A 22041-nucleotide genomic window follows, 5' to 3' on the forward strand; every position below is an offset into this window, starting at 1 on the left:
AGGTGTGGTGTAAGTGTCAGCTGTGAGCCTTTGTATTCAGTACACCCAACAGGTTGTTAAGAAGCCTGTTGTTTGTGAAAGCTAGTTTAGGTAAAGTGCGTCTGCTGGCAGTGACGGACTCTGAGGCCAAGTTTTAGTTGGCGCAGCTCCTCAGGATCTGGCGGCCCAGTTCTTCTCACCTCCCGGCATGCCAAATCTGGAGTAATCCTGCCTGTTCACACTCAGCAAAGAGTGCACAAGTAGACTCTTTACTGTGTTTGCAGAGGTGAACTCTTGTGTGAGATGTGAACAAGAGAATAGCAAGACTTTATGCAACTTCAGGGACGTTCATGATCTTCATGACTGTAACGTTGCGAGAATCAGCAACACTGTTTTACATCACAGAATAAGCAGTTGTCTTTATTACACAAACCTCACAGTATAGGTGCTTACAAAATAGGGATACCACAAAAAAGCCCAAAAGTGACATTCATAGCCCATAATTGTATGACTTAAAAACTGGATTGTCACATCAGTGAAATATTTTAACAGCAGAATGATTTCAGCCTATATGCTGTAAATATTGCTAATGGATGACCAGTACACAACCAAGCTGAGCTTTACTGCTGTAATTCACTCAGTACTGATGGTTACATGTAAAAGTTCCACCACAGTTCACTGGAAATGACATTTAACAGGAAGTTAAAGACTTTGCCTATGACAGTGATGTGAAAAGACATCCAATGCACCATTTTATTTTTAAAAACTACAAGAAATACATGAACTGCAAAAAATGAAATGTAAAGCTGTCACTCATCAAAACGTGCCTCTAATAACAGCATCGTGCAAATGTGCTGGCTTTACTCATGCATGCTATGAATCCGAACCCCCAACCGAGTTCCAGGCAACAGTTCATTTTTCTAATATTCCATATTTAGATAAGAAACATATGAAAGACATAAAAAATAAGTTCTGAGCTTGAAAACCAACAAAGAAACATCTTAATGGATGCTCCTGAATTTGCTACACGTTATCAGTTAATGTGACGCTGAGTGGGAGCCTTGCATGTTTAGGCTTCACACAACTCATCAGAGACTAATCCAGTCAATGCAAACCTTGTGTCACTGCATTGGCTCAAAACGACAACAAGGATGTAAAAAAAAAAAAGAAAAAAAGAAGAGGCACAGAAATTAAACGTGATCCCTTCGTCTCGCTTAGACCGCCAAGTTAAAATAAACAGCTGACTCATAAAAACGCTGCTGCTTGAGTGCAGGAGGCCCGTCTGTGGTTTCATGATTAAACACATATATAGGTCACACTTCTTATCAAACTGGCTCCCAATATTTTTCCCTGAAATGTACAGAGTGTAAACAGCAAAGAGTCATGTGCTGGTAGCAAATTGTGAGAATGGAATGACAAGGCCAATTACATTTTAGCTTTAGAGTCATGATTTGTTTGTTTTTTTTGTTTAAAAGTGAATACAAAATAGTTTTCCTTTTAATGCCTTCTGAACTGTACTCCACACAAAAAGAACCCTAAAATACCAAGTGTGTGAAATGTGCGCTTAGCATCACATCTACCCTCCCAGAAATATGTAAGCTGAGGTTTCAAGACATGTTCAGTCACAAAGTGTAAACTCCACCTCACACACGTCCTCAAGCCTTTCTCCTGCAGGTGAAGGCTGGCGAGGCTGAAGCCTTCTGCAGAGGTGACATCAAGGGGAAAAATACATCTCTTTGGTCAGCATTGACACTATGCACGGGATTTGTTTCTTGGCATTAAAGCCTGGTGCATTGGAGACGGACTCGAACTCTACTGCCACCTTGTGGTTCACTCGTGTCATGATGTGCAGGAGCTCCAATTCTTTGCCATATTTGCCGAGCAGGTCGCACAGAGACTGCATGAACCAGGACCCGGTCATAGTATTCCTCCATGAGTAGTAGCCTGTAGACAGATGAGTGATACAATAAAGTGTGTATCAATACAGTAAAGAAAAAGCTAACGACAAGTATACAAAAGAGCCTGTGTTTGTGTATTAACCTGGGGCTGTGGAGAAAGCATAGAGGAAGTCAGCTTCCACGGGGATCTTGGTGGTGCCATCTTCTCCACTGTCGGCTTCAATGCCGGCATCCAGATCAGTGCCTCTGCAAGCCTACTCAATATGAGCACAGAACAGGATCTGGTTACAGGTAAACCCAAAGTAAGTTAGAGCAAGGTGGGGGGAAAAAAGACAGCTCTTACGATACCTGGATGAAGAAAAGTTTGGGCTTTCCCACCAGCGACGTGCAGCGATCACCTCGAAACAGTGATGTTAGGTACCTAAGTTCTATTGAGCCATCCGTACCAAAGAAGACACCCTCATCTCCATGACTCAAAAGAACGCAGACGAACGAAGCGTAGCAGCTGTGATCTTCCTTTGACACTGAAAAAAACAGAATGCAGAGACTCTAACAGGGTTTTGTACGAGATGATGTAAAAGACAGCAGGAGAACTGAGTCGACAGCGTGGAGTATTAACTTGTGTGTGTGCACGTTTGGGGTCATTTTGTTTGAATTCTGCGTCAAACTCACCAGAAGTTAAAACCTGTTTCATCTGCTCGACTGTCTGGTCATTGTAAATCTTCACTTTATAGCCCAGCTTGGTAAACACTTTCATCGCGTTGGCTGCATCTACATCCGTCCCATTTCGTTGATTCATGCCTTTAAAAACAAAGCAAATAAATTAGTTCTGGTAACTGAAAGGTCACAAGGACGACGCGACTTCTTGTGGAAGCAACTTTTAAGGAACCAACAACTCGTGCTTCCTCGTAGGTAAATTTAGCCATTAAGACACACTGTAGGCAGCCTGATAAAAAACGTGTTGATTTAATTTCCACTAATCCTAAAGGCCCTGCACATATATTCTACCCCCACACAGGTGGTTTTAATTGTTAGCTCTTCTTGAGACTGTGTGGAAGTGAATGGACAGTGTTTGAGATCTGTGACTCTTTTGTTAACCTGTAAAGGTGGGACAAATCACACAGATATTGCTGGCTGCGCTCTGTTTGGTCGGACTGGTGTGCAGTTTTTTACATTGCAGCAGTGAAGCCAAGGAAACCCGGTGAAATGAGTGCAGGTGGCATAAGATGCAGTAGATATGACGCTGAGTCTCTGCTGCCATAAACTTTCATTTTATCGTTTTACAGCTTGTAAAAGAAAGAGAGTACAAAGCGTTTCCATTCGGATTCAGTCACATGAAAAGTGTTTTCATCAGTCTCTTCAGCATCTCATGTTTTGTGCACTGAATTAGAGTGACAGCCTCCCCCAGCCTGCACAAACCGACACGGTGATGGTGGAGTTTTGGAGCGCACCCTTTCTTGTTAGTACATGACGCCTGGTTACATCACATAAGCTCCACATGTCTTCAACCTAATCAGCCAGAAAAAGTGAAAAAGCCCACACAGGTGTAAATAATAAAATGATTGATGGCTGCATTGCATTTGCTGGTAAGTTCGCTCCTTCCCAGACTGTTCAGAGTGCATCTTACTGGACTGAGTCTTGATCTGACTTTTACCTACAGCCTAACGTTCAAACATTTCAAACTTCGGCACGCTGTGCTCTGTCAGACGACACCATCTAGCCACCCAGCCTCTGTCTGCCTGGAGCACTTGGGTCCAGGATTGAACTCCTCTCTAGTTTCTTAGCTACAGGAACTGTTGTCACCTGCTAAGCTTTTTAAAATGCAGCTGTAAGCCACAACTGGCCTGCTAACTTTTACATCTTAGAAAATTCTGAATTGGAGGATTGCCAAGTTACATCTAAGTGTGCATGAATCTTCCAGACATCTTCTTCACGACTGAACAGCTGGAAACAATCAAATGAACTTGTAAATACAGGCTTAACCACTAATGATGTGCTTGCTCATGGAACATTACACTGTTTGAAGGCCCAGTAGTCATGTGTACTCAGTTAGTCCTGCTAGACGGGTTCAGCAACGTAACACCAATGCTCCATAAGAGCAGTCTGAAGCTGTATGTACTTGCATTGATATCCAAGGTCTTCTCAGCAAGATGAGAGAGGCTCTTTCAATAATAGCAGACACTGCTCTTCAGCTTTTCAAGTATACATTGCACAATGTTCCTATAGGGCAGGCAACGGTGAGGGTCAGCTCAAGGTTTCTTGCAGCATCTCTATCTATTGTAGACATCCGGCCTTTATATCCTCAGAGAAGGAAGTGCTGGATAAACATTCTCCTACAGATGCTTATGGGGCAGACATGGTCATGATTCACAAAAAGATTACACCCAAAGGACAAATATGACAATAGCTGTCTTTCTGTAGCCTGCCACCTTGGCCTGTAGACTTTCTCATGCACAGAGTTCTCCACAGTCCACGTCAAACCTGGAAGAGGAACTAATCAAACAATGTGATACATGTCAAATCATATGACAGAAATCATGTGACTACCTTTACTTTCTGGAAGCCAACTGACAGTTTTCTGCCCTGAGAGTTATTGACTTATCTGACGTTATCAGATGCAACGATGCATGCTGAAGGATTACAAACAACTGCCTGCGCTGTCTCATTCTCTGTAAAACCAACATGAGTAGTGCCACAGAGCTAACCTGCACTTCTAATTAACTGCCATGGGATGCAGTTAAGTGGTATCCACAGCAGCAAGTATAAAGTGGGTGCCCTAGCGCGCTTATAATCAACCGAGATGTATCTTTCATGGAGCTCACAAACATGCAGGACATATATCATCAGTCCTGCTATATACATGTTGGAGCCAAACCCACCCCTGACCCTGCACAGAAGTGGTACCATCCCACAATTACAGGCAACTTCAACAGGAGCGACTCACCTCCTCAAGCTTTCTGACAGAAATGCCCTCACACCGAATCACTTTACCATAACTGAGGGACCAACTGGAGAAGCTTAGACCAAATGGAAATGGTACTACAGTTAAACCGCAGGTGTCTCATTTGAGCCACCTGGCCGATTAAACTTGGACTACCTTGTTGGTTTAGTCTAGATTAACTAAGCATTTCAAAATAGCACATTTTCAAGCCAAAGTGTGGCTTTTTCCAGACTGACCCTGAACACCACATAAAGAGAATAAGCATATCAAAGACGGACAATGTAATGTAATTATTTCCATCCTCTTGTATTGTATTAAAAAAAGAACAAAACATTTTAACCAACATCTGTTTTCCGGTAAATAAAACATAAAGGGTAAATTTAATCCTGCTGACACAGAACCAGGCGGTGATGTGTGTTCACATCACTTTCATTTTGAATGTGTCGCCTGAAAATAAACCGACCCTGCCCCGAGCAAAAGCCCAAAATACACACCCGTTCTTCTGTCAAAGTTCTTGTTGTTGATGATGACACACTGGCCGATGCTGGGGAAATCAAGGCTGTATCTGAAGCTGTGGGAGCTGGGCTTGGCATCCACTTCCATGTGGGCAGAGGCAGACAAAGAAATCTCCGACCTGAGGGGCAGAAAAACACAACACGGTCCGGTCTTCCAATGTCAGACAACAGCAGCATGTCAGCAGCGTCAGAGACAGGCAGAAGCATTTAAAGTGTCACAGGCCTGCATCAGTGCCGTATATAGGACATAAATAACTCAATGCCAAAACAGTTTATAGAATAGCACGCAACAGTTAATGTGCAATAGCAAGCAGGTGAAATAATATTCTAGTAACAGGGCAGAAATTGGTTTGGGAAATTAACGAAGACAAACAGCTTCCTCATCACCGTCTGTGCAACGATGAGCTTCTGAGATAAAGATCGCTAACTAGCTAAATTAGTAGTGACTCACTCTTGTCCATCGCCTCTCCTTGCGTCTGTGGAGTCTTCCCCGGATCCGTTTGCAGACATATTGCGCAAATTAACTACTAAGCACACAGTGAAATTACACACCCTGTACGGTACACAGCGAACCCAGCAGACAGCTAATGCTAACGTGTGTGTACGCGCTCGGGGACTGAGGATAGAAGCTAGCGAGCTAGCTGCGCCAGGCTAGTAAACAAAGATGCTGATGTCATGCGGATATGCGCTCGTTTTACGCTCTCGCGCCTGCCGTGTGAGGGGCGAGGCACAACGCGACCCCTACAGATGAGGGCCAATGCTAGGTTATTAGAAATAATGACCAGAAACAAACAAGGGAATTATGATGATTTTTATATTGTGTTTATTCAATTATCTAAAATCTTAATTTCCCTCATCACTTAACCCCGCCTTTTCAAACTTAGTTGTTGCTTTCTCTTGTCAATAAACTCTGATCTCATCCTGCTTGGATATTAAAGCATAAGTAATGACCCATTAATACAGTATAATACTCTGAAGTTGACCATTTTTACACTTTATTTTGATACTTTTGCCATTTTGCTAATAATACTTCTACTTCTCTGTTTTACTTGAAGGTAATTTTAGATGCAGGGCTTTTTCTTGTAACATTGCTACTTCTATGACAAAGGAAGGACACATAATGCTAACATGTAATTGTGGTTCAACCACAGTCCTCTTTCACAGGAGCTATTCTGATGTCACATTAGGAAAAACACAGATGTAAATTATTCAGTTAGTTAGTATTAATATGCTAGAGGCCTGAATTACCCCATGCAAATGTAGGGTTTTCTCCTAGCATGGCCTCACTAAAATTTTCCAAGACTGTTTCTACACGGATAGAAACTACATTAGTAAAGATAATATTCAGTACAATGTGATTTACGTCAAATTTGGGCAGCCTGTGTCTCATGTAATTAATGTGTTTAATATCTATACACCAGTATAAGCAAGTTAAAATAAAAACATAACCAAACCCTGAATTAGTATAAGCCACTTTGTGATGCTTTGTTCAGGTAAATTGAAAACACCAAAGATTTTTACTTCATCTCCATTCACACTTTAATATTGTCAACCTCTACAATCCTGCTAAACAAACAAACAAACAAACAAAAAAAAACTGCATTGAAGGACATAAAAGGTGGAAAGTATGCTCAGAACAGTGAGGCAATTCAACTAATGGACATATGTTTGCAATAACTGAACATGGTTTAGGAAAAGTTTTCAGAACAAACTCAGAAATGACAAACTCTTCAGTAGCCAGCATCAAAAGCTATCAGTCAAATCCTGTATGAAACATAATGGATGTAATGTACGTAAGTGCAAGAACGCCTTCAGTCAATTTTTATGAATTGTGGACAGTTTACAGTGCAGGGCAAGAATCATCACTGAAGACGAGGAGTGAAAAAAGGTACAACAAAAAAGTTAAAAACACACAGATGGAGTGACGAACTTAAGCAAATAAGAGTGGTGGCTAAAAATCAAGATTAATGTACACATATGCTGAAGAAGACAGAAACCGGTGTGAACTGAACTCATTCTGTAATTTCAGAGATGAGGTGTAGCAGCAAGCTGTACATTCCTCACACACACTTTTCTTCATCTGTTGAAATGATGTATGAAGCAACAGTAATTCATAGTAAGGAATGGTTCAGAGAGCAAAAGCTGTCCTAGCTGGTGAAGGGTGACTCTTACAATCAGCTAAGACAATTGAAATGCATCCAGTTCTGAGAAAAAACAAAACAAAAAACAAAAGTGCATCACCACCATCAGATTCTCTATCAGTACAACCAGTCAATATCACAATTACTTTACTATTTCATATATTCACACAGAAATATTTGCAACATTGTTTTGTGATCTTCATTTTCAGTGTTCTCCTTGTAAGTACACTTGAATATAAAATGAGATTCAGATTTTCATCAACCACACAGTCCTTCCACTCACATGACAAACAACAAAAGAGACGAACACGATGACAGAATTGAGTTTTAGTTCTCGCTTCACACGTTTCATTTTGTGCCACATGTATACGCACTGAGGCACTCTTATTGCTTTCTGTTAAAAGTCTACACTTGCACCACACAAAGACTAAAGTATCCTAAAATCAAGATTAAAGCTATGATAAACACATCTGAGGGAAACCAACCAACAACTCTGCTGCTCTTAAATTCATCTCAACTGTTCAGTCTCAACATTTACTTTAAAAGCAGATTTGAATACCTGGTTGATCCAAGTAGTAGTAAGAGCACAAACTTTAGGTATGAAAATACAAGTGTGAAATGTGTGTACTTGGGTGGAGAATCTAAAGAGACACGTTATATCTTAAATTTAAGGATTAGACTCAATCTTATACAAAATTTGATTTCATTTTATGAGGCTTTTGCTCTCAGCAACCAGCAGCTACATTCTTTAAAGAACAACTTAACACCCACTTTTAGCTCCAGCACGCCCCCTTCACACAAAGAATGCATCCCCACCCAACCTCTAAGTCAGGGAGGGTGAACGTGATGTTGCCTTGTATTTTGGGGCGTGGTGTCTCACAAACACGACAGATGCTTCGCAGGTTAAGTGTTATTCTTAAAAATGAAGCGTTGGAGGAAAAATCAAACATAAAAAAAAACATAATACAAACTTCTGAATTCTCCCTCACTGCTGGAAATAGTGCCGTTGGTATTTTTATACTTCATATTTTCATTGGTACTTATACAAATTGGCTTGGTATCAGCATTTTAATTCATATAGTAGTCAAAGTCATCATCTTAAATAAAGAACATATATTCTATTAAAATGAATGTCCTTCACACAAAATTATTCTTCCTCAATAAAAAAAAGAATAGAAAAAACATGTAATGTAATTCTTATATAGTGAAAAAAGGTTTTAAAAACGCTCATATATGGAACGAAGTACTGAGACTACATTCTTAATCTCTTCACCTTCGCCACTGACATGTATTCAGGGGGATCATGGGACTATCGGGGACTAGTCGAGTGACAGAAAATGGAGGAAAAAAAGGCTAATACGTAGATGTAATGTTGTTCCAGGGATTAAAGTAGTACTGCAAAACACAGTAAATTCAAAGGCAAACTTCATATTCATATAGTCCAAAAAGAATTGCTGAAATATTCCATCGATTACTTCTTTAAGAAACAGTTCCTATATCTTTTTTGTCAAACCCACAGAAGCTCATACATCTAAGCACCTGATGTGCTCTGGAACTGGTACAGTGAACCATTAAAAATGCTGGGTATAATTAAACTTTGACTTACAGTGGTGCTGTGCTGAGGAAGCTGCAATAAAGCGATTGCTAAATCAGAATCAGAATCAGGAATGCACAACAGAAACAAACACATAAATTAGACGTCAGGTCGTGGGTCACTCTATCTAAGCAAACCTTGTTCTGCATGTTGAAAGTAGTCTGGATGAACTATGCCTTTGACAGAAGTGCATTAAAAGTTAATGCAAAATGAAATTATCAGAATAAACTATTATTAATACCTGCCAAATGCAAACCAAAGGCTGTACCATGGAACCAAACAACAAGCAGAGGACCAAAGATAAAGATCAGTGACTGAGAGGCAGTGAGAGGGAATTCTGAACGCTAATCAGCTGCAAAGTTACAACAATGCTACAATGTGCATTGTATCTACGTTGAGGGTAAAGTCCAGATGCCCTCAATCCTGAGCAAATCACTGCGGGAAAAGGGGAGCTGAGTGCGGTGATCAGATGAAGCTGCAGACACTGAAGATAGGTTGATGGCAGGCTTGATTCCCCACTTTAGCTGACGTAAGGTGGGTCACTTCTTACCATCTTCTCATTTGTACACCACAGAGGAAGACGGGCTGACTCGGCTGGGATCAGAAAATGTCAGGGCACATGTCCCAGCTGGCTTGGTCCTTTGCCTCCCAGTAGCCACCCTTGTAGACATGCAAGGTCTCTCCGGATACGGGGTCGTCTATCTTCTCAAACCACATTGCTTGGTAGTTGTCCTGATGGGCACCTAAAGGAAAAGAAAGGCAACCTTTTACCAAGAAGAAGCTTGAGAGGGGCCAAAGGTGAGGGTTAAGAAGTCGCTGAGCCACGACAACACAAGGTGCTTGAATTAAGCCGATATGCTCCTTATGCACCTTATTCAAAGTGAAAACAAAACAAAGGAGGGTAATTATACCCATGTGCTCCTCTGCATTGTGACGTGAAAGAATCAGGCTCAGAACTAATGCCCCAACTACTCAGGACTGCTGGATTGATCAAAATGCTAAATGGATGGATGCTAAAATATTAAAGTACAAGGATTATGCCATTCTACAGTCAGCTACAGTCTTCTAGAGGGTTCCCTAAAGACTACCAACAAAAAGCTAAATAACAAAAATAAATCAATAAAACCGGGGACAAAGGAGGGCAACACTGATGTTACTTGCTTTTGACTTGAGCTCCATAAGGACCTTCCTTGCCTTCCACTAAGAGAGAACAAGTTGTAAAGGATGTAAAGAGGAAATGATGGAAGATGAACAGAAAGGTTTTTAATCTAGATTAAACTACTAGAATTTTTGAAATGACTGCACTGTATGTGTTATGTCATGATCAGAATACTTGCTTAGGTGAGGGGGGAGCGATGGTCCATAAGGGGCTGAAAATAGAAGAATTAGGGGTGAATCTTTGAGAGTTAAAAGGATTGGATATGATCTGAGTTGAAGATAGAAAGAAGAACAGAGAATGAAATGTAAGGAGCTACTTGCATGCAACGGGTGTATGAGGGGGAGAGTCCTCTGTGTCAGCTTAACACAGCACAAAAAACAGATGTGAATCCATAACTCAACTCCAGTTACCAAAATCCACACAAATCTCTTGTTTATGTTCATTTCAGAAGCACTGTGTGTAGCATTTTTAGCAAGACAGGCTTGTCAAATAGACTGCCAGGGCTAAATATACTGATGATATACAAAAATGTATATAATTACATCCAGAAAGCAATGGTCTAGTAATAGTTCATTTTTGACCTGTAATTCATACATCACTTTCTGTCACAAAGAGGATGTCAACTAAACTTCCCACTTGTGCTGTAATGCACCTGTTCCAAATGGGAACCTCCACTTGGGGTCAGCAAAGCTTCACTGCCTTTTTGATTTTACAGGATATAAAAAAAAACGTTTTAAAAAATGTACAATAAGTCTATATCTCAGCATTTCATTCATCCTGTGAAGAACACAAACGAAAGTATTATTTATAACGTTATTTTATATAAATATACATAATAATCTGCTCATAATTCATCCAAATTGATCTTTTTACACCAGCGTCCTGTAGTTATTGCATTCACTTTTTAAGTTATCCTTTATTGATCCCATAGGGAAATTCATTCTACTCATTTAACCCATACTAAGTATTAGGAGCAGTGGGCAGCCACTGAACGGTACATGTTTTTGATGGTGGGGGAGACCAGAGGAAAGCTTTGCAACCACAGGGAGAACACGCAAACTCCACACACCACTCTGACAGGGAAATGAACCCAGGACCTTGTTCCTGAGAGGTCACAGTGCTAACCACTGAGACTGTAATCTAATCACTTGTAGTTCTGTCGGCTATTTCTCCACAATATCAGCACTTGTTTGAGCAACTGTGAAGCTACTAGTTTAGAGAAACAAGCCAAATTCCCTTGGGTATACTATGGATAATTTAGTCCTCACTGCTATTAAAATGCTACACAAAGCACCTTTAAAAGTACAGTACAAAAAAGTCCATAAGCTATGAAGTGATACTTGCTTTCATCAGAAACCTCATTTGCTTCTGCGCCAGTCTCCCCTGCATCAGCTAAATGGAGCAGAAATGGATGATGGGATGGTAAAAGGTAAATGAAGTGTGTGCAAGATGATGACATTAGAAGGCATGTAGCACCTTGCCATTAAACACACAAACATACTGCACGGGTGTTTTTGCATTTGGAGTCAATCTATAGTGCAGATCAATGGTGGGAAAAGACTAAGAGAAGAGTACTTGCTTTTCAAGGGTGAATCATTGATTGAATCCTCAGTGACAGCTTAAGGATGAGACAGAGACAAGAGACAAGCAGACAAGGTATTCCAAGACAGACAAAGGGGACAAAAAGATGAATGGACAGAAAAACATTGGATAGAAAGACAAGAAAAATAGATAAACTCCAAAGCAAAACCAACTTCCTTCTTCTTTTCTTTTTTTTTTTTTACCTTCCTCTGGTGAGCTGGCTGCTTTAATGGCCTCCCTCTCCCTCTCTCGACGGGTGTTACGCTGTTTCTCTTCTAGCCGCTGTTTCTCTGCGTTAGCCTCATCCCAACGGCCCTCCTCCATTAACCGCTGGTCAGGGCGACGCCGGCTGTCTGTTGGTGCCACTCCCTCTTCAGTTTCATTGAGTGTCAAGGCCAGTGAGGAGAAGTAATACATGTTCTCTGCTCCCTCACTGTAAAAAGACCACAAAAGATCAGAGGCACAAAGTACAGCAATTTACAAGGTGTGTTTACTGCTCCTCCTCTACAGCTCCATCTGTTTAAAAGTACTTTCATTTCCTTTAAAGCAGAAACTCACGGTAAAGGGTTTTTTATCCAGATTTCTTTGGCTTTGAGGGTCTGATAGACAGTCCTCTGTTTGCCCTCAGTGCCATTCTCGCCTTTACTGCTCTGCATTACCCTGGAAAACTCCATCTTCTCATCCCAGGTTCCTGATAGCACGTAATGGGCCTTCCCATCCTTATCCGTTACTACTCCTGTTACCTGAGAGACAAACACAGCTTTCGGTTAAGAGTGTAAACAAGGAGCCTAAGTTAGGCAGTACATGAATTTGCATTCAACTTAAACTCGGTGGCCTTCTTAATATTAGGTACAACCTAATGCAATTACACACAAAACCTCTGATAAATGTGGGATTAAAACATCAACCAATTAAACTTGGTGTTTTTTTTTCTTTCGTATATTTAGTATTGTGTGACTTTGTACTGTACATCTTCATGGAAAGAAGCATATCAGCTGTGGCTTTACACACAGTAGGTGCTATTTAATAAAAAGAACAATATAAAGAAAAAGACATGTGAAAAGCTCACTTTTCTTGGTACATCTCTGGAGAAGTAACTGTAGGGAGCGAACTTAAGGTGGCAGCGATCCCCTGTCCGATGGTTCACTACATCTATCTCCCCTGACTGGAGGAGAAAGGAAAGAGACAAAATGTTGATGACTTAAAGGATAAACCTAGTAGAACGACCAGCAAACATAATTTAAAGACATATATGGCATTTCTATATTCCTAAGTAGTTAGTAGTGGTGTTAGGCTTTAAATTTACCTGGTCAATCCATAATTTACCAACAATGATGTTATGTACTGTCGTAGTCACTTTCTTCCAGGAGTAGTGATTGTTGCTCTTGTCAAATATACACTGGATAGAACCTGGGGACAGAGGGGGAATAATGTTAGAGCTGGCAGTGGTTGTTTTTAACCTGTTCGCCCAAAATATAAATGTCAAATTCTACAACTATGGTACATACTAAGGTATGAGTTTATATTAAACAAAGTCTTTCTTTTAAGATCTACACAGTGACAACCACACTGGTAACCTTTGCAGTGACAAACAGTGAACAAACAGTTTTCCAGAGCTTGCCTCGCTGATATTCAGGTAGTGTCATCATTTTACAAGTAAACTACAATTATCGCCTCATGGCTGTTTGCCACCGCCAACCAGTTAAGTTGCAGTTTACATCCATGTCTGTCAGGACTCAAATATCATGTATGTGATGAAGACTTTGAATGAATTTCATTTAAATGTATGTACATTGACGTGTATGATTCCAGTGAATAACTTCCAGTGAGAAACACGTTGGCTTCACTTTGACCATTTTTACAGAGGAGCACAGAGGACTGCTAGAGAGCTTCATCACATGGTGCAACAACAATCACCTGAGGCTCAATATCAGCAGAACCAATGAGCTTGTGGTGGACTACTAAAGGAACAGAGGCCCGCTGTCCTGGTTGTCATTCAGGGAGAGGAATTGAAGAGGGTGAACTCATACAAATATCTGGATCTTCACAGGAAGGGAATGAGCAGACTGTGTTCCTGAGGAGACTATGGATACAAAATTGATTTGACTTGACTTTGTTAAGCATTGTTGCCCTTGCTTACTGTGTCTATTAGTGTGTAAGTTCACTGAGAGAAACTAAAAGCAGAGCCAAATTCCTTGTATGTGTTCACATGCTTGGCGATTAAAGTGGATTCTGATAGAACACAAAGTTGTAGCCATGACAGAAGAAGAAGACAACGCTTCAAATATGGATTTTGCTGCAAACAATTTTCAAGTTATAAATGAAAAACAAGTGTACACTCTTCAGGCTTGCTATTTGGTCTGGACACACTCACCCAAAGGCATGACAGAGAGATATTTTCCTCTAAACTTGCTGGCCAAGGTAATTTCTTGTCTGAGAATCCAGCCCTTTTCAGAGACGGCATGGTGAGCTGCAGCAGGTGGGTGGTGGCTCACCTGAGAAGTGGTGAGAGCAGTGAAGAGAGAGACAGAAGCAAAGTCAACATCTGACCATCACAATTATGCAATGGCTTAAAAGTATTCAAGAAAACAAACATTCCTGCATGAACATACTTCAAATGTGTTTATTTTTCAAAACTGGAATCTGGTCAGACATGAATGTGATCTTGTAGCTGAAACTGATAAATTTCAGTCTGAATGGAAACAACTATTTTCTGCAAAAGTGGCTTGTTACATATGTGATGCTGCTTTGTTACAGCTGGTTATATTTTTTAATGATTTCCAGTGTGCATTCCACATACCTGTTCACAGAGGGAGCGGTAGCCACACTCTCTTAGCCGGTCAAGCTCAAAGGTTTCACCCAGCAGAGGATTGAAGGGCTTTCCTGTGCGGTGGACAGTGGTGGAGTAGGAAGAGACTGTGAAAGCGGCCACATAACACATCTGTTCCAGAGAGCTTTGACATTTAGCAGCCTTATCCAGCAGCTCGTAGTACTCCAGGTCTTCAGATAGACGCTGCAGCATTGAGAGGGGCTCGTTGAAATTCACCTAGAAGGTACAAAGTCATAGAGGTAAGAAGCCTGATTACTTCTGATTACTCTCACAAAGAAAAACCACATGGATACCAACAAGAGCACAGGTTCCTTACAGGCATTGGTATCTTGGAGAGCTCCTTTCCAATACAGTTCTTCATGACGCTCCACAGATTGAGGTAATAGTTGGGCTTGTCGGGGATACGTGTCCGTCTTTGTCTTACTGGCTCTAGCTCAAGGGGCTGTGGAGACTCTGGATTGGATGCCAAAGACAGTTCATCGAACTGGAAGAAGAGAAGGAAAACAGTCAGGTGTCTGTGGGGTGTTGATTAGCAGAGGAGAAGACAAGTCAAGACGAATCAGAACTTAACACACATTTACCGACTGATCGTCCATTCCAATCTCACTGCTGATCCCACTAACGTTGCTGCCAGATCTCCTGGTGGACAGATAAACATGAGAGTGCATTGAATTTAAAAATAAAAATATGAAGACAATAACTAAAACCCCAACAAAAAGTTTAAAAACTAAAACCACTACAACAAATGGTCATTAACCTGTGATACTTGGGGTCAGCAGGGACAGTAATAAACTCTGCTGGGTCTTCCATAGCATCAAAGAACTCATTGTCATCATCCTCATCACTGGCATCACCTTTTCCTGAAACACCACCTATGGTGAAGAGAGACAGTTTGACTGTTCTGATTGGTGCAGGTACATGGTATGGCGGCCATGATTTGAGTAACATCAAGGGTCCAATGATAGAACTTTGGGGGGGAAGAGAGCCTTACCTTTGTTACCTAAGACGGTATTGCTGAATGAAGGTGGGAGAACTGTAGCTCCTCTGAAAGCTCTTTCCAAGTGGTTGTGCTGTTTGGCCAGCTGCTCCAGAGTCTCCTCCAGCCGTATTCTCTGGTCTCTTTCAACCTGTAAGGCCTTCTGCCAGCGCTTACTGTGGTTCTGGGCCAGGGAGAGGAAGTCTCTACATGCCTTAGGAAGCATGCAGCAACAAGAACAACATTTCAGCAAGAGAGTCAACAACAATATTGTGCGTTCCTTGGCAATTAAATAATTGGGTGACTTACGTTGATCATGGCATTAGAGGTGATTCTGAACAGTGTGGCTCTCTCTGTAACTTGTCTGATCTTCTCCCCCATGTCCCCTCCGACACGAATCCCCTCCAGCTCTGACAAAGACCTGTGTGTGTGAAATAAAGGGAATGAACGAAAAAATGAAGGAACAAATAAACAGAGAAACAGAATAAATTACTTTCACCCTTCATTTCTCTGGATAGTATATAGTTTTTCCCTGAACTAACGAAAAACCTCAGTCTCATACCTTTGGAGGGCAGACCCGTGTTTGACAATGAGATCGTTACAAGTGGTGAGGTCCTCCACCTTGCTGTTGAGTGTGCGTAGTGTGGACTGGACTTCTGCGTTACGGCAGCTTCCACCCTGTCCTGAGGAGGGGGGCACCGCGGGACAATCGTCTCCCGAGTCATCTGAGGGACAGAGAAGGGAAGATAGCATGACCAAAAACAAAGACGTATAATGAGAAAATGCTTTACCCACAGAAAAATACACAAATACGTGCTACTGTATAAGCTGTTTAGACATTTCTATAAATTTTCATAATATGTTCCCTGCATTCTCTAACATATCAGTTTTCGCTCTCACCAGATTCAGCCTGCATGCGGACGGCTTTTGCCTTAGCAAGCTCCAGAGCAGTGATCCATCGTTGACGCTCTACTTCTGAGTTGGCCTTCAAGTGGTAGGTCTGCGCCCCTCCATTGGAAATGACAAAATTGCAGGAGTCCTCCACAGCAATATTGGCTGTGGCCAAGTTGATGGTGCCTCGGCACGTGTGACCCATCTCTGCCTGGGTCCTGGAGGCAAACAGAATGAAGGACAATGAAATAGAAAGTTTCTAAATCCCAGTTTTGTGAAATAAGAAATCCTGTTTTTTGTAAGGCAACTGATATTTGCTTAAATTGTGTAAAGGGTGGTATTTAAGTACTAATTTGAATATATTGCTCATTTAAATGACCTTTAAAAGTAAAACCAATAACACTAGATTATTGCCTAAGAAAGTTGTTATAATCTATTCTACAGTGTAGTACATTCACTACAAATTCAGTCATGTTACTCACCTATAGTATGACAGCAGTCCATTGCTCAGAACAAACCAGCGTCTCTGGTAACCTTTAATGTAGTTGGTCCATTTGAAGAGCCAACCCTTGTACGTGTCTCCAGGGGTCGGAGTTGGCGGTTTAGGCTCTGACATCACAACAGCCTGTGGTTTCACGGGTGAAGTTAGAGCCTGGGGGGGGGGGGGGGGGGGGCTCATCAATATTTACAATGATATTCCATTGTTGGACATGTTACTGTTAAGTCTGCTTAATGCACATATACACATGAACAAACTGGTTTTACGGTTGCAGACACTCACATCACAAAGTAAATTGTTGTTAATGTCCACATTTTCTGCTTGATCATTAACCCATTTTATTAGCTATAAAAGGCATAATGATCTATAGGCTTAACTTCCTGATACTTGAAACTCAGAGATACTCGTTGACAACAACAAATACAAACTTATATAAAACTAGGACGCAAATGACAGCCTGCTGTTTAGCTTTTGCCAATACTTTGATTACACTCTAAACATTAAATCGGCACATAAATACTAACGTCCCAACGTTGGCTCCAATAAAGCCATTAGACGTTACAACATTAACTGAATGAATGCTGACTGGTAAACGAAAACAATGATGTTTAACGTTACAACAGCTGTTAACGTTAACGTGAATCGGTGATTAGGATACTGACCTCTCTTCGCTACGATAGTTTGCAGCTCGGATTCAGCGTTAACGTGGAATCTGCAAATTACAACACAACAAATGGGGAAGTGCTGACATGACTCCTACTGTAATAATCTGTTTAGCTAACGTTTAACGTTAACGCCACTACATTGTAACGGCAACAACTCTTGAGATTGAGAAAACACGACTCGCTCGTTTTTACCCACCGGTTATTTGCCAGGATGTCATACAAGTGTCAAGTAGACACAGCCTGGATATTGAGAGGGACTTCCAGGTACAAGAGGCCAATTCCAATCATCAAAGCTACTTAAAACAGTGCTCGTCCGTCACTAAGCTTGCTGCTAGCTAAACAGGAAGCTGTCAAACAGCCGGCCACGTCGCAGACGACGCTAACGACCATTTTTCCAACTGTGCAACTCTGTTTTTTCGTCCGATATGCAAAGTGACATTAAGACATGAACATATGTATCGCTTACCGTGTAAGACTTATGCTATTAATGGTGTGCATGTCGTGTTCGATAAAGCAGTGTTAGCCCGCTAGTGTTAGCCTGGCTAACTACTTTCATGGATGTATTAAGGAGAACGGCTACTTTGCTACATGTTGTGCAACTAAAAAAGCGTCCGTTAAACCCTGTAGTGGTGAACGTTAGTTCCGCTGGAGACTGGCGACATTAACGCACTGAAACAACACTGAAAAACAACATAGTCTTGATGACTATTTGATAATCTGAACGATCGTGCGAATGTCTCGTCTAAATCACAATAACACTTTTTTTAGATATATTTTGCTGATGTTTTAGTTACCATCACGATAAAAATGAATCAAAATATTTTTCGATTAAATTGAAGGACACCTTGCAAGTTTATCAACCACCACTGCCGCTTACAAGGCTGCCATGTGTGAAAGACTTCACCTTCATTTTTAGGCAGTGTGCACTGGCAGCATTTGTGGAATACATACTCAATGTTGGCTTATTACCTAACTTGCTGTCAGCTAACCAAATTCAAAGGCCAGCAACTCTATTATTAAATGTAAGTTGTAAAGCCCACTTCCTGTGAAGTTATCTCATAACTTATAGTAAAATTTAGCAGATAGGATGAAACCATAGAAATGTACATTTTTTCCACAGTATTAGCCATTCTTAGTGTTTTGTTACATTATTTAATTTACTGTCATTTTAGATCTATTGCATTATAAACTTTGATAAATACTTCTTCAGTACTCCTTGTTCAGTAATACTGGACCTGTTCCTAACCTCATACTACAAATGTGCTTTTGAAAAGCACTTTGTGATATTGTTAAGAAAAGTGTTATATAAATTAAGTTTCTTATTAATTATAAAATGTGCAACAGCTGTCATGGAACTAAACAAAGGGATTAATTATTTTAAATAATTAAAAAAATGTAAGTTCCCATTAAACCAATAGTTTTATCCTGACGATAAACTGCAACACAGAAAATGAACAAACGTTTCTCTCATTTGTATGAATTTTATTGGACAATTCTCAACTACAACAACAAAGCTTATATGAAGTAGGCATGAACTTGAAGCAGTTACTTTACTTAAAACATCCTGTCTGTATGTGTATACAACAGCATGCACAGAGCATGTCTGTGTATAAGATAAATCACTTTCCCCAAAACTTATTTGGTGATGGTGTTTGCATTCATACTTTTCCCACTCCCACTAAGCACAATATATGGTGTTTTCTGGGATTTCTGCTTCTCTTGAAGCAAAGCAACAGTCCCCAGAGGAGTATCACTGCTACTCATCTTCTTGAGCAGTGCCTCTTCCTCCAGCTTTTTCATCCTCCTCTCTGTCTTCATCTTTCCAGACCCTTTTCCATGGAATCGATGTGAAAGCTGTCTGAAAGCCTCCTTTGGAGTGAGTTTCCGCCCAGATTCATCCACATACTCAATCTTGACGTCAGGCTTATAGCCATCCTTCTCCTTGAAGTCTTGAGTGAAGCCTCTGTATTCCTCTCGACGACTGTATTTGTCATCAAAACCCATCTTGTCCTCAATGCAGTAGTTGTCATTTGGCAAGGCGCCTTTTGGTGCTCTGACACGTGCTACCTTCTGCATTTGAGTGTCCAATAGACCTTTGTTTTTGCACAATAGCAAGGCAGCAGCAAGGCCAGAGTTGACAATGGGTTCTTCATCCAAAATAGTGGCAGAGGCTGTGGAGAAATCTGGCTGTTTCTGCTCTTCATCCAGGTTGACTGTGCTCCATCCAACATTCTCATCCATTTCTGAGTCTGAATCTCCAGCATCATCTTTCTCTTCTTCCTGTTCAAAGTCCATTATGTCTTCTTGGTCCTCTCTGTTGCCTGACAGTCCATAAGTTGGAATATCACCCAGAGTTCTGCAAAACTCGGAGGTGGCATTGAAAACAATGTTGTTCCTCTTCTCGGGATCATTGTCATTGTTGCCTTTATCAAGCTGTTTAATCTGCTCTGCCACCTTCTCCCCGGAGTCTTTGAGAAGCTGTTTTTGCTTCAGCTTCCTCTGCTTCTCCAGCTGTTTCTGCAGCTCCTGCTCTGCCTCATCCTCTTCAAGTGCAACTGGATCAGGAGGTGTAAAGTCTTCCTCGTCGCTTATGTCCATTTCTGCCATCCTGATGTCATCCGACATTTGGGGGATGTCAGCTGGCAATTTGCTCTCCTCCACCTCCTTTATTTCTTCTCCATCTTCATCCACCTGCTTGCGGCCTCGACCACGTGTCCTGGAGCCAAAATCAGAGCTGCGAGTGTCATCAATCAGGAGTTCCTCCACAGCTGTCTGCTTCTCCTTCTTCCTGATCTTCTTCACACGGCGTTTTGTCTTTTTAAAGCTCACCATTTCCTGAGGCGTGTAATACTCAGAGGCGATGGTGAGAGCGGGCATTTCCAAGGACTGGGCCTGATTTCGCAGAGCCTCTCTCATGGCCTGAAGCTCCCGCTCTCGCTCCCCATCAGCAAAGCCCCCTGTATTCAACCGGAAACTCTTTTTCTTTTCACCCTCAATCTCCTCATCATACTTTGACAGGACGGAGTGAGGCTTAAACATAACCATGTCATCCACACTCTCCTCTTCTTCATAGGGCTTGTAATCTGGCTTTTTCTTTTTTAACTCGACATTCTTCTCAGCCTTTTCCTTGTCCACCAGACCCACATTTACGAGCACATCTTCCTCCTCTTCAAGTACACCTTTGTCTTGTAGGGTCAGGATGACAGTCTGGCCTTCACTGAAGGAATCCACCTTGTGCTGCACTTTGAGTCCCTTTAGATCTTGAGATGTGTAGGCATCCTTTTTGCTTTGTGCAAACTCCTCCTCTACCAGACTGCTGACACCAAACTCCTCATCCATCTCTTCCAGAAGTTTGGCTCTTTTCTCTGCCATTTCTTTTTCTTTTGCCATCTTCCTGCTCTTCTCAACCCAAGCAGATGTGTCATCTAGCCAGTCATCTTCCGCTAGGGTCTTGACTTTTCCCAGTTTCTGGTTCAGGATGCGTTTTTCTTTCATAGCTGCAAGCTTCTCTCTCATCTCTTTCTGCTGCTGGATGAGAACAGGGTTGATGGTCTCAGCCACCATTGGTTCCTCTTTGGTCCCAAGCTCCTTCTTGTTCTCATTTAATTCCAGAGGCTTCAGACCCAGCTTGGCTCTGAGTTTGTTTGTCTCCTCAATGCTGAGAGATGCATCTCCGCTTGCTGACTGAGGCGCCACTTCTGTATTACCCTCTTCATATCCAGTATCAACTTTCTCCTTCTTCACTCGTGGCTCCCCGCTGCTCCTGTCACCTTTGCTACGGCTCTCCCGTCCGCTTCTTTCCCTGGACCTGGAGCGTTTTCGTTTCTCTTTATCCCGAGTCCCATCCCGATCTGAAGCATCTCGGTCTCGGTCCTTGTGGCGATGTTTCTTATGTTCGCGACGGCGCTCTTCCGTGTCTTTATCACGGCTCTTTTCCTTATGTTTCTTGGACGATCCCATTATTTCTTCGACAGGTTACAGTAGTTGTAGCTCAAACTGTTGTTAAGATACAGCTGCTTTCACAGAGTGTTGGAAAAATATTGCTAGTTTCCTCCGCTAACTAGCTAGCGCACGTTAGCTTTGCAGGCTAAAGTTAAGTGGCTAACCGACGACACAACTCACTAGGCGCGGAGGCAAAAATTAAATCTTGTATGCGAAATTTACTTGTTAGCTAATCACCGACAAGTGAGGATGTGTGGAAAAAAATCTTAGCTGTATGTTTTCTTTACGCCGGTTTCACCCTCAACACTCCGCAGACACCACTTTATTCTTCAACAAACTGCGAACGGCAATTTTACCTTTTCCTGCTAATACACTTCCGGTCGTCAAGGATTAGCCAGTAGTTAGTGTATACTGCCACCTTCTGTACGGG

The 22041-nt window shown here is 41.6% G+C and overlaps 3 protein-coding genes across 6 annotated transcripts; all 3 read right to left on the minus strand.

The window, feature by feature from the left end:
* Positions 1 to 718: 718 nt before the first annotated feature.
* On the minus strand, positions 719 to 5965 carry casp3a (caspase 3, apoptosis-related cysteine peptidase a). The gene is made up of 6 exons (XM_041933027.1): positions 5785 to 5965; positions 5313 to 5452; positions 2550 to 2678; positions 2226 to 2401; positions 2020 to 2131; positions 719 to 1923 (listed from the first exon to the last, which is right to left on the minus strand). The coding sequence occupies exons 1-6, from the start codon at positions 5841 to 5843 to the stop codon at positions 1694 to 1696; spliced, it is 846 nt and encodes a 281-aa protein (XP_041788961.1). The 5' UTR covers positions 5844 to 5965; the 3' UTR covers positions 719 to 1693.
* An 888-nt stretch (positions 5966 to 6853) lies between these two features.
* Positions 6854 to 18216, minus strand: LOC121603940 (oxysterol-binding protein 1-like). Of its 4 annotated transcripts, none has more exons than XM_041933274.1 (17): positions 17866 to 18216; positions 17667 to 17716; positions 16988 to 17157; positions 16515 to 16723; positions 16177 to 16339; positions 15924 to 16035; positions 15630 to 15828; positions 15396 to 15510; positions 15220 to 15277; positions 14955 to 15122; positions 14609 to 14854; positions 14183 to 14303; positions 13115 to 13218; positions 12878 to 12973; positions 12367 to 12551; positions 12012 to 12241; positions 6854 to 9811 (listed from the first exon to the last, which is right to left on the minus strand). In XM_041933274.1, the coding sequence occupies exons 3-17, from the start codon at positions 17119 to 17121 to the stop codon at positions 9669 to 9671; spliced, it is 2283 nt and encodes a 760-aa protein (XP_041789208.1). In that variant the 5' UTR covers positions 17122 to 17157; positions 17667 to 17716; positions 17866 to 18216; the 3' UTR covers positions 6854 to 9668. The 4 variants fall into 4 exon arrangements, with proteins under 4 accessions (XP_041789208.1, XP_041789205.1, XP_041789206.1 ...); XM_041933271.1 differs by having other exon boundaries at positions 15214 to 15277; XM_041933272.1 differs by having other exon boundaries at positions 15214 to 15277; positions 18136 to 18206.
* Positions 18217 to 19141: 925 nt separating this feature from the next.
* Positions 19142 to 21962, minus strand: sart1 (spliceosome associated factor 1, recruiter of U4/U6.U5 tri-snRNP). The gene has a single exon (XM_041933599.1). It carries the CDS (start codon positions 21627 to 21629, stop codon positions 19305 to 19307), a length of 2325 nt encoding a protein of 774 aa, XP_041789533.1. The 5' UTR covers positions 21630 to 21962; the 3' UTR covers positions 19142 to 19304.
* Positions 21963 to 22041: the final 79 nt, after the last annotated feature.

The sequence above is a fragment of the Chelmon rostratus genome, chromosome 3 (assembly GCF_017976325.1).
Source record: "Chelmon rostratus isolate fCheRos1 chromosome 3, fCheRos1.pri, whole genome shotgun sequence".
Classification (NCBI taxonomy): Eukaryota; Metazoa; Chordata; class Actinopteri; order Chaetodontiformes; family Chaetodontidae; genus Chelmon; species Chelmon rostratus.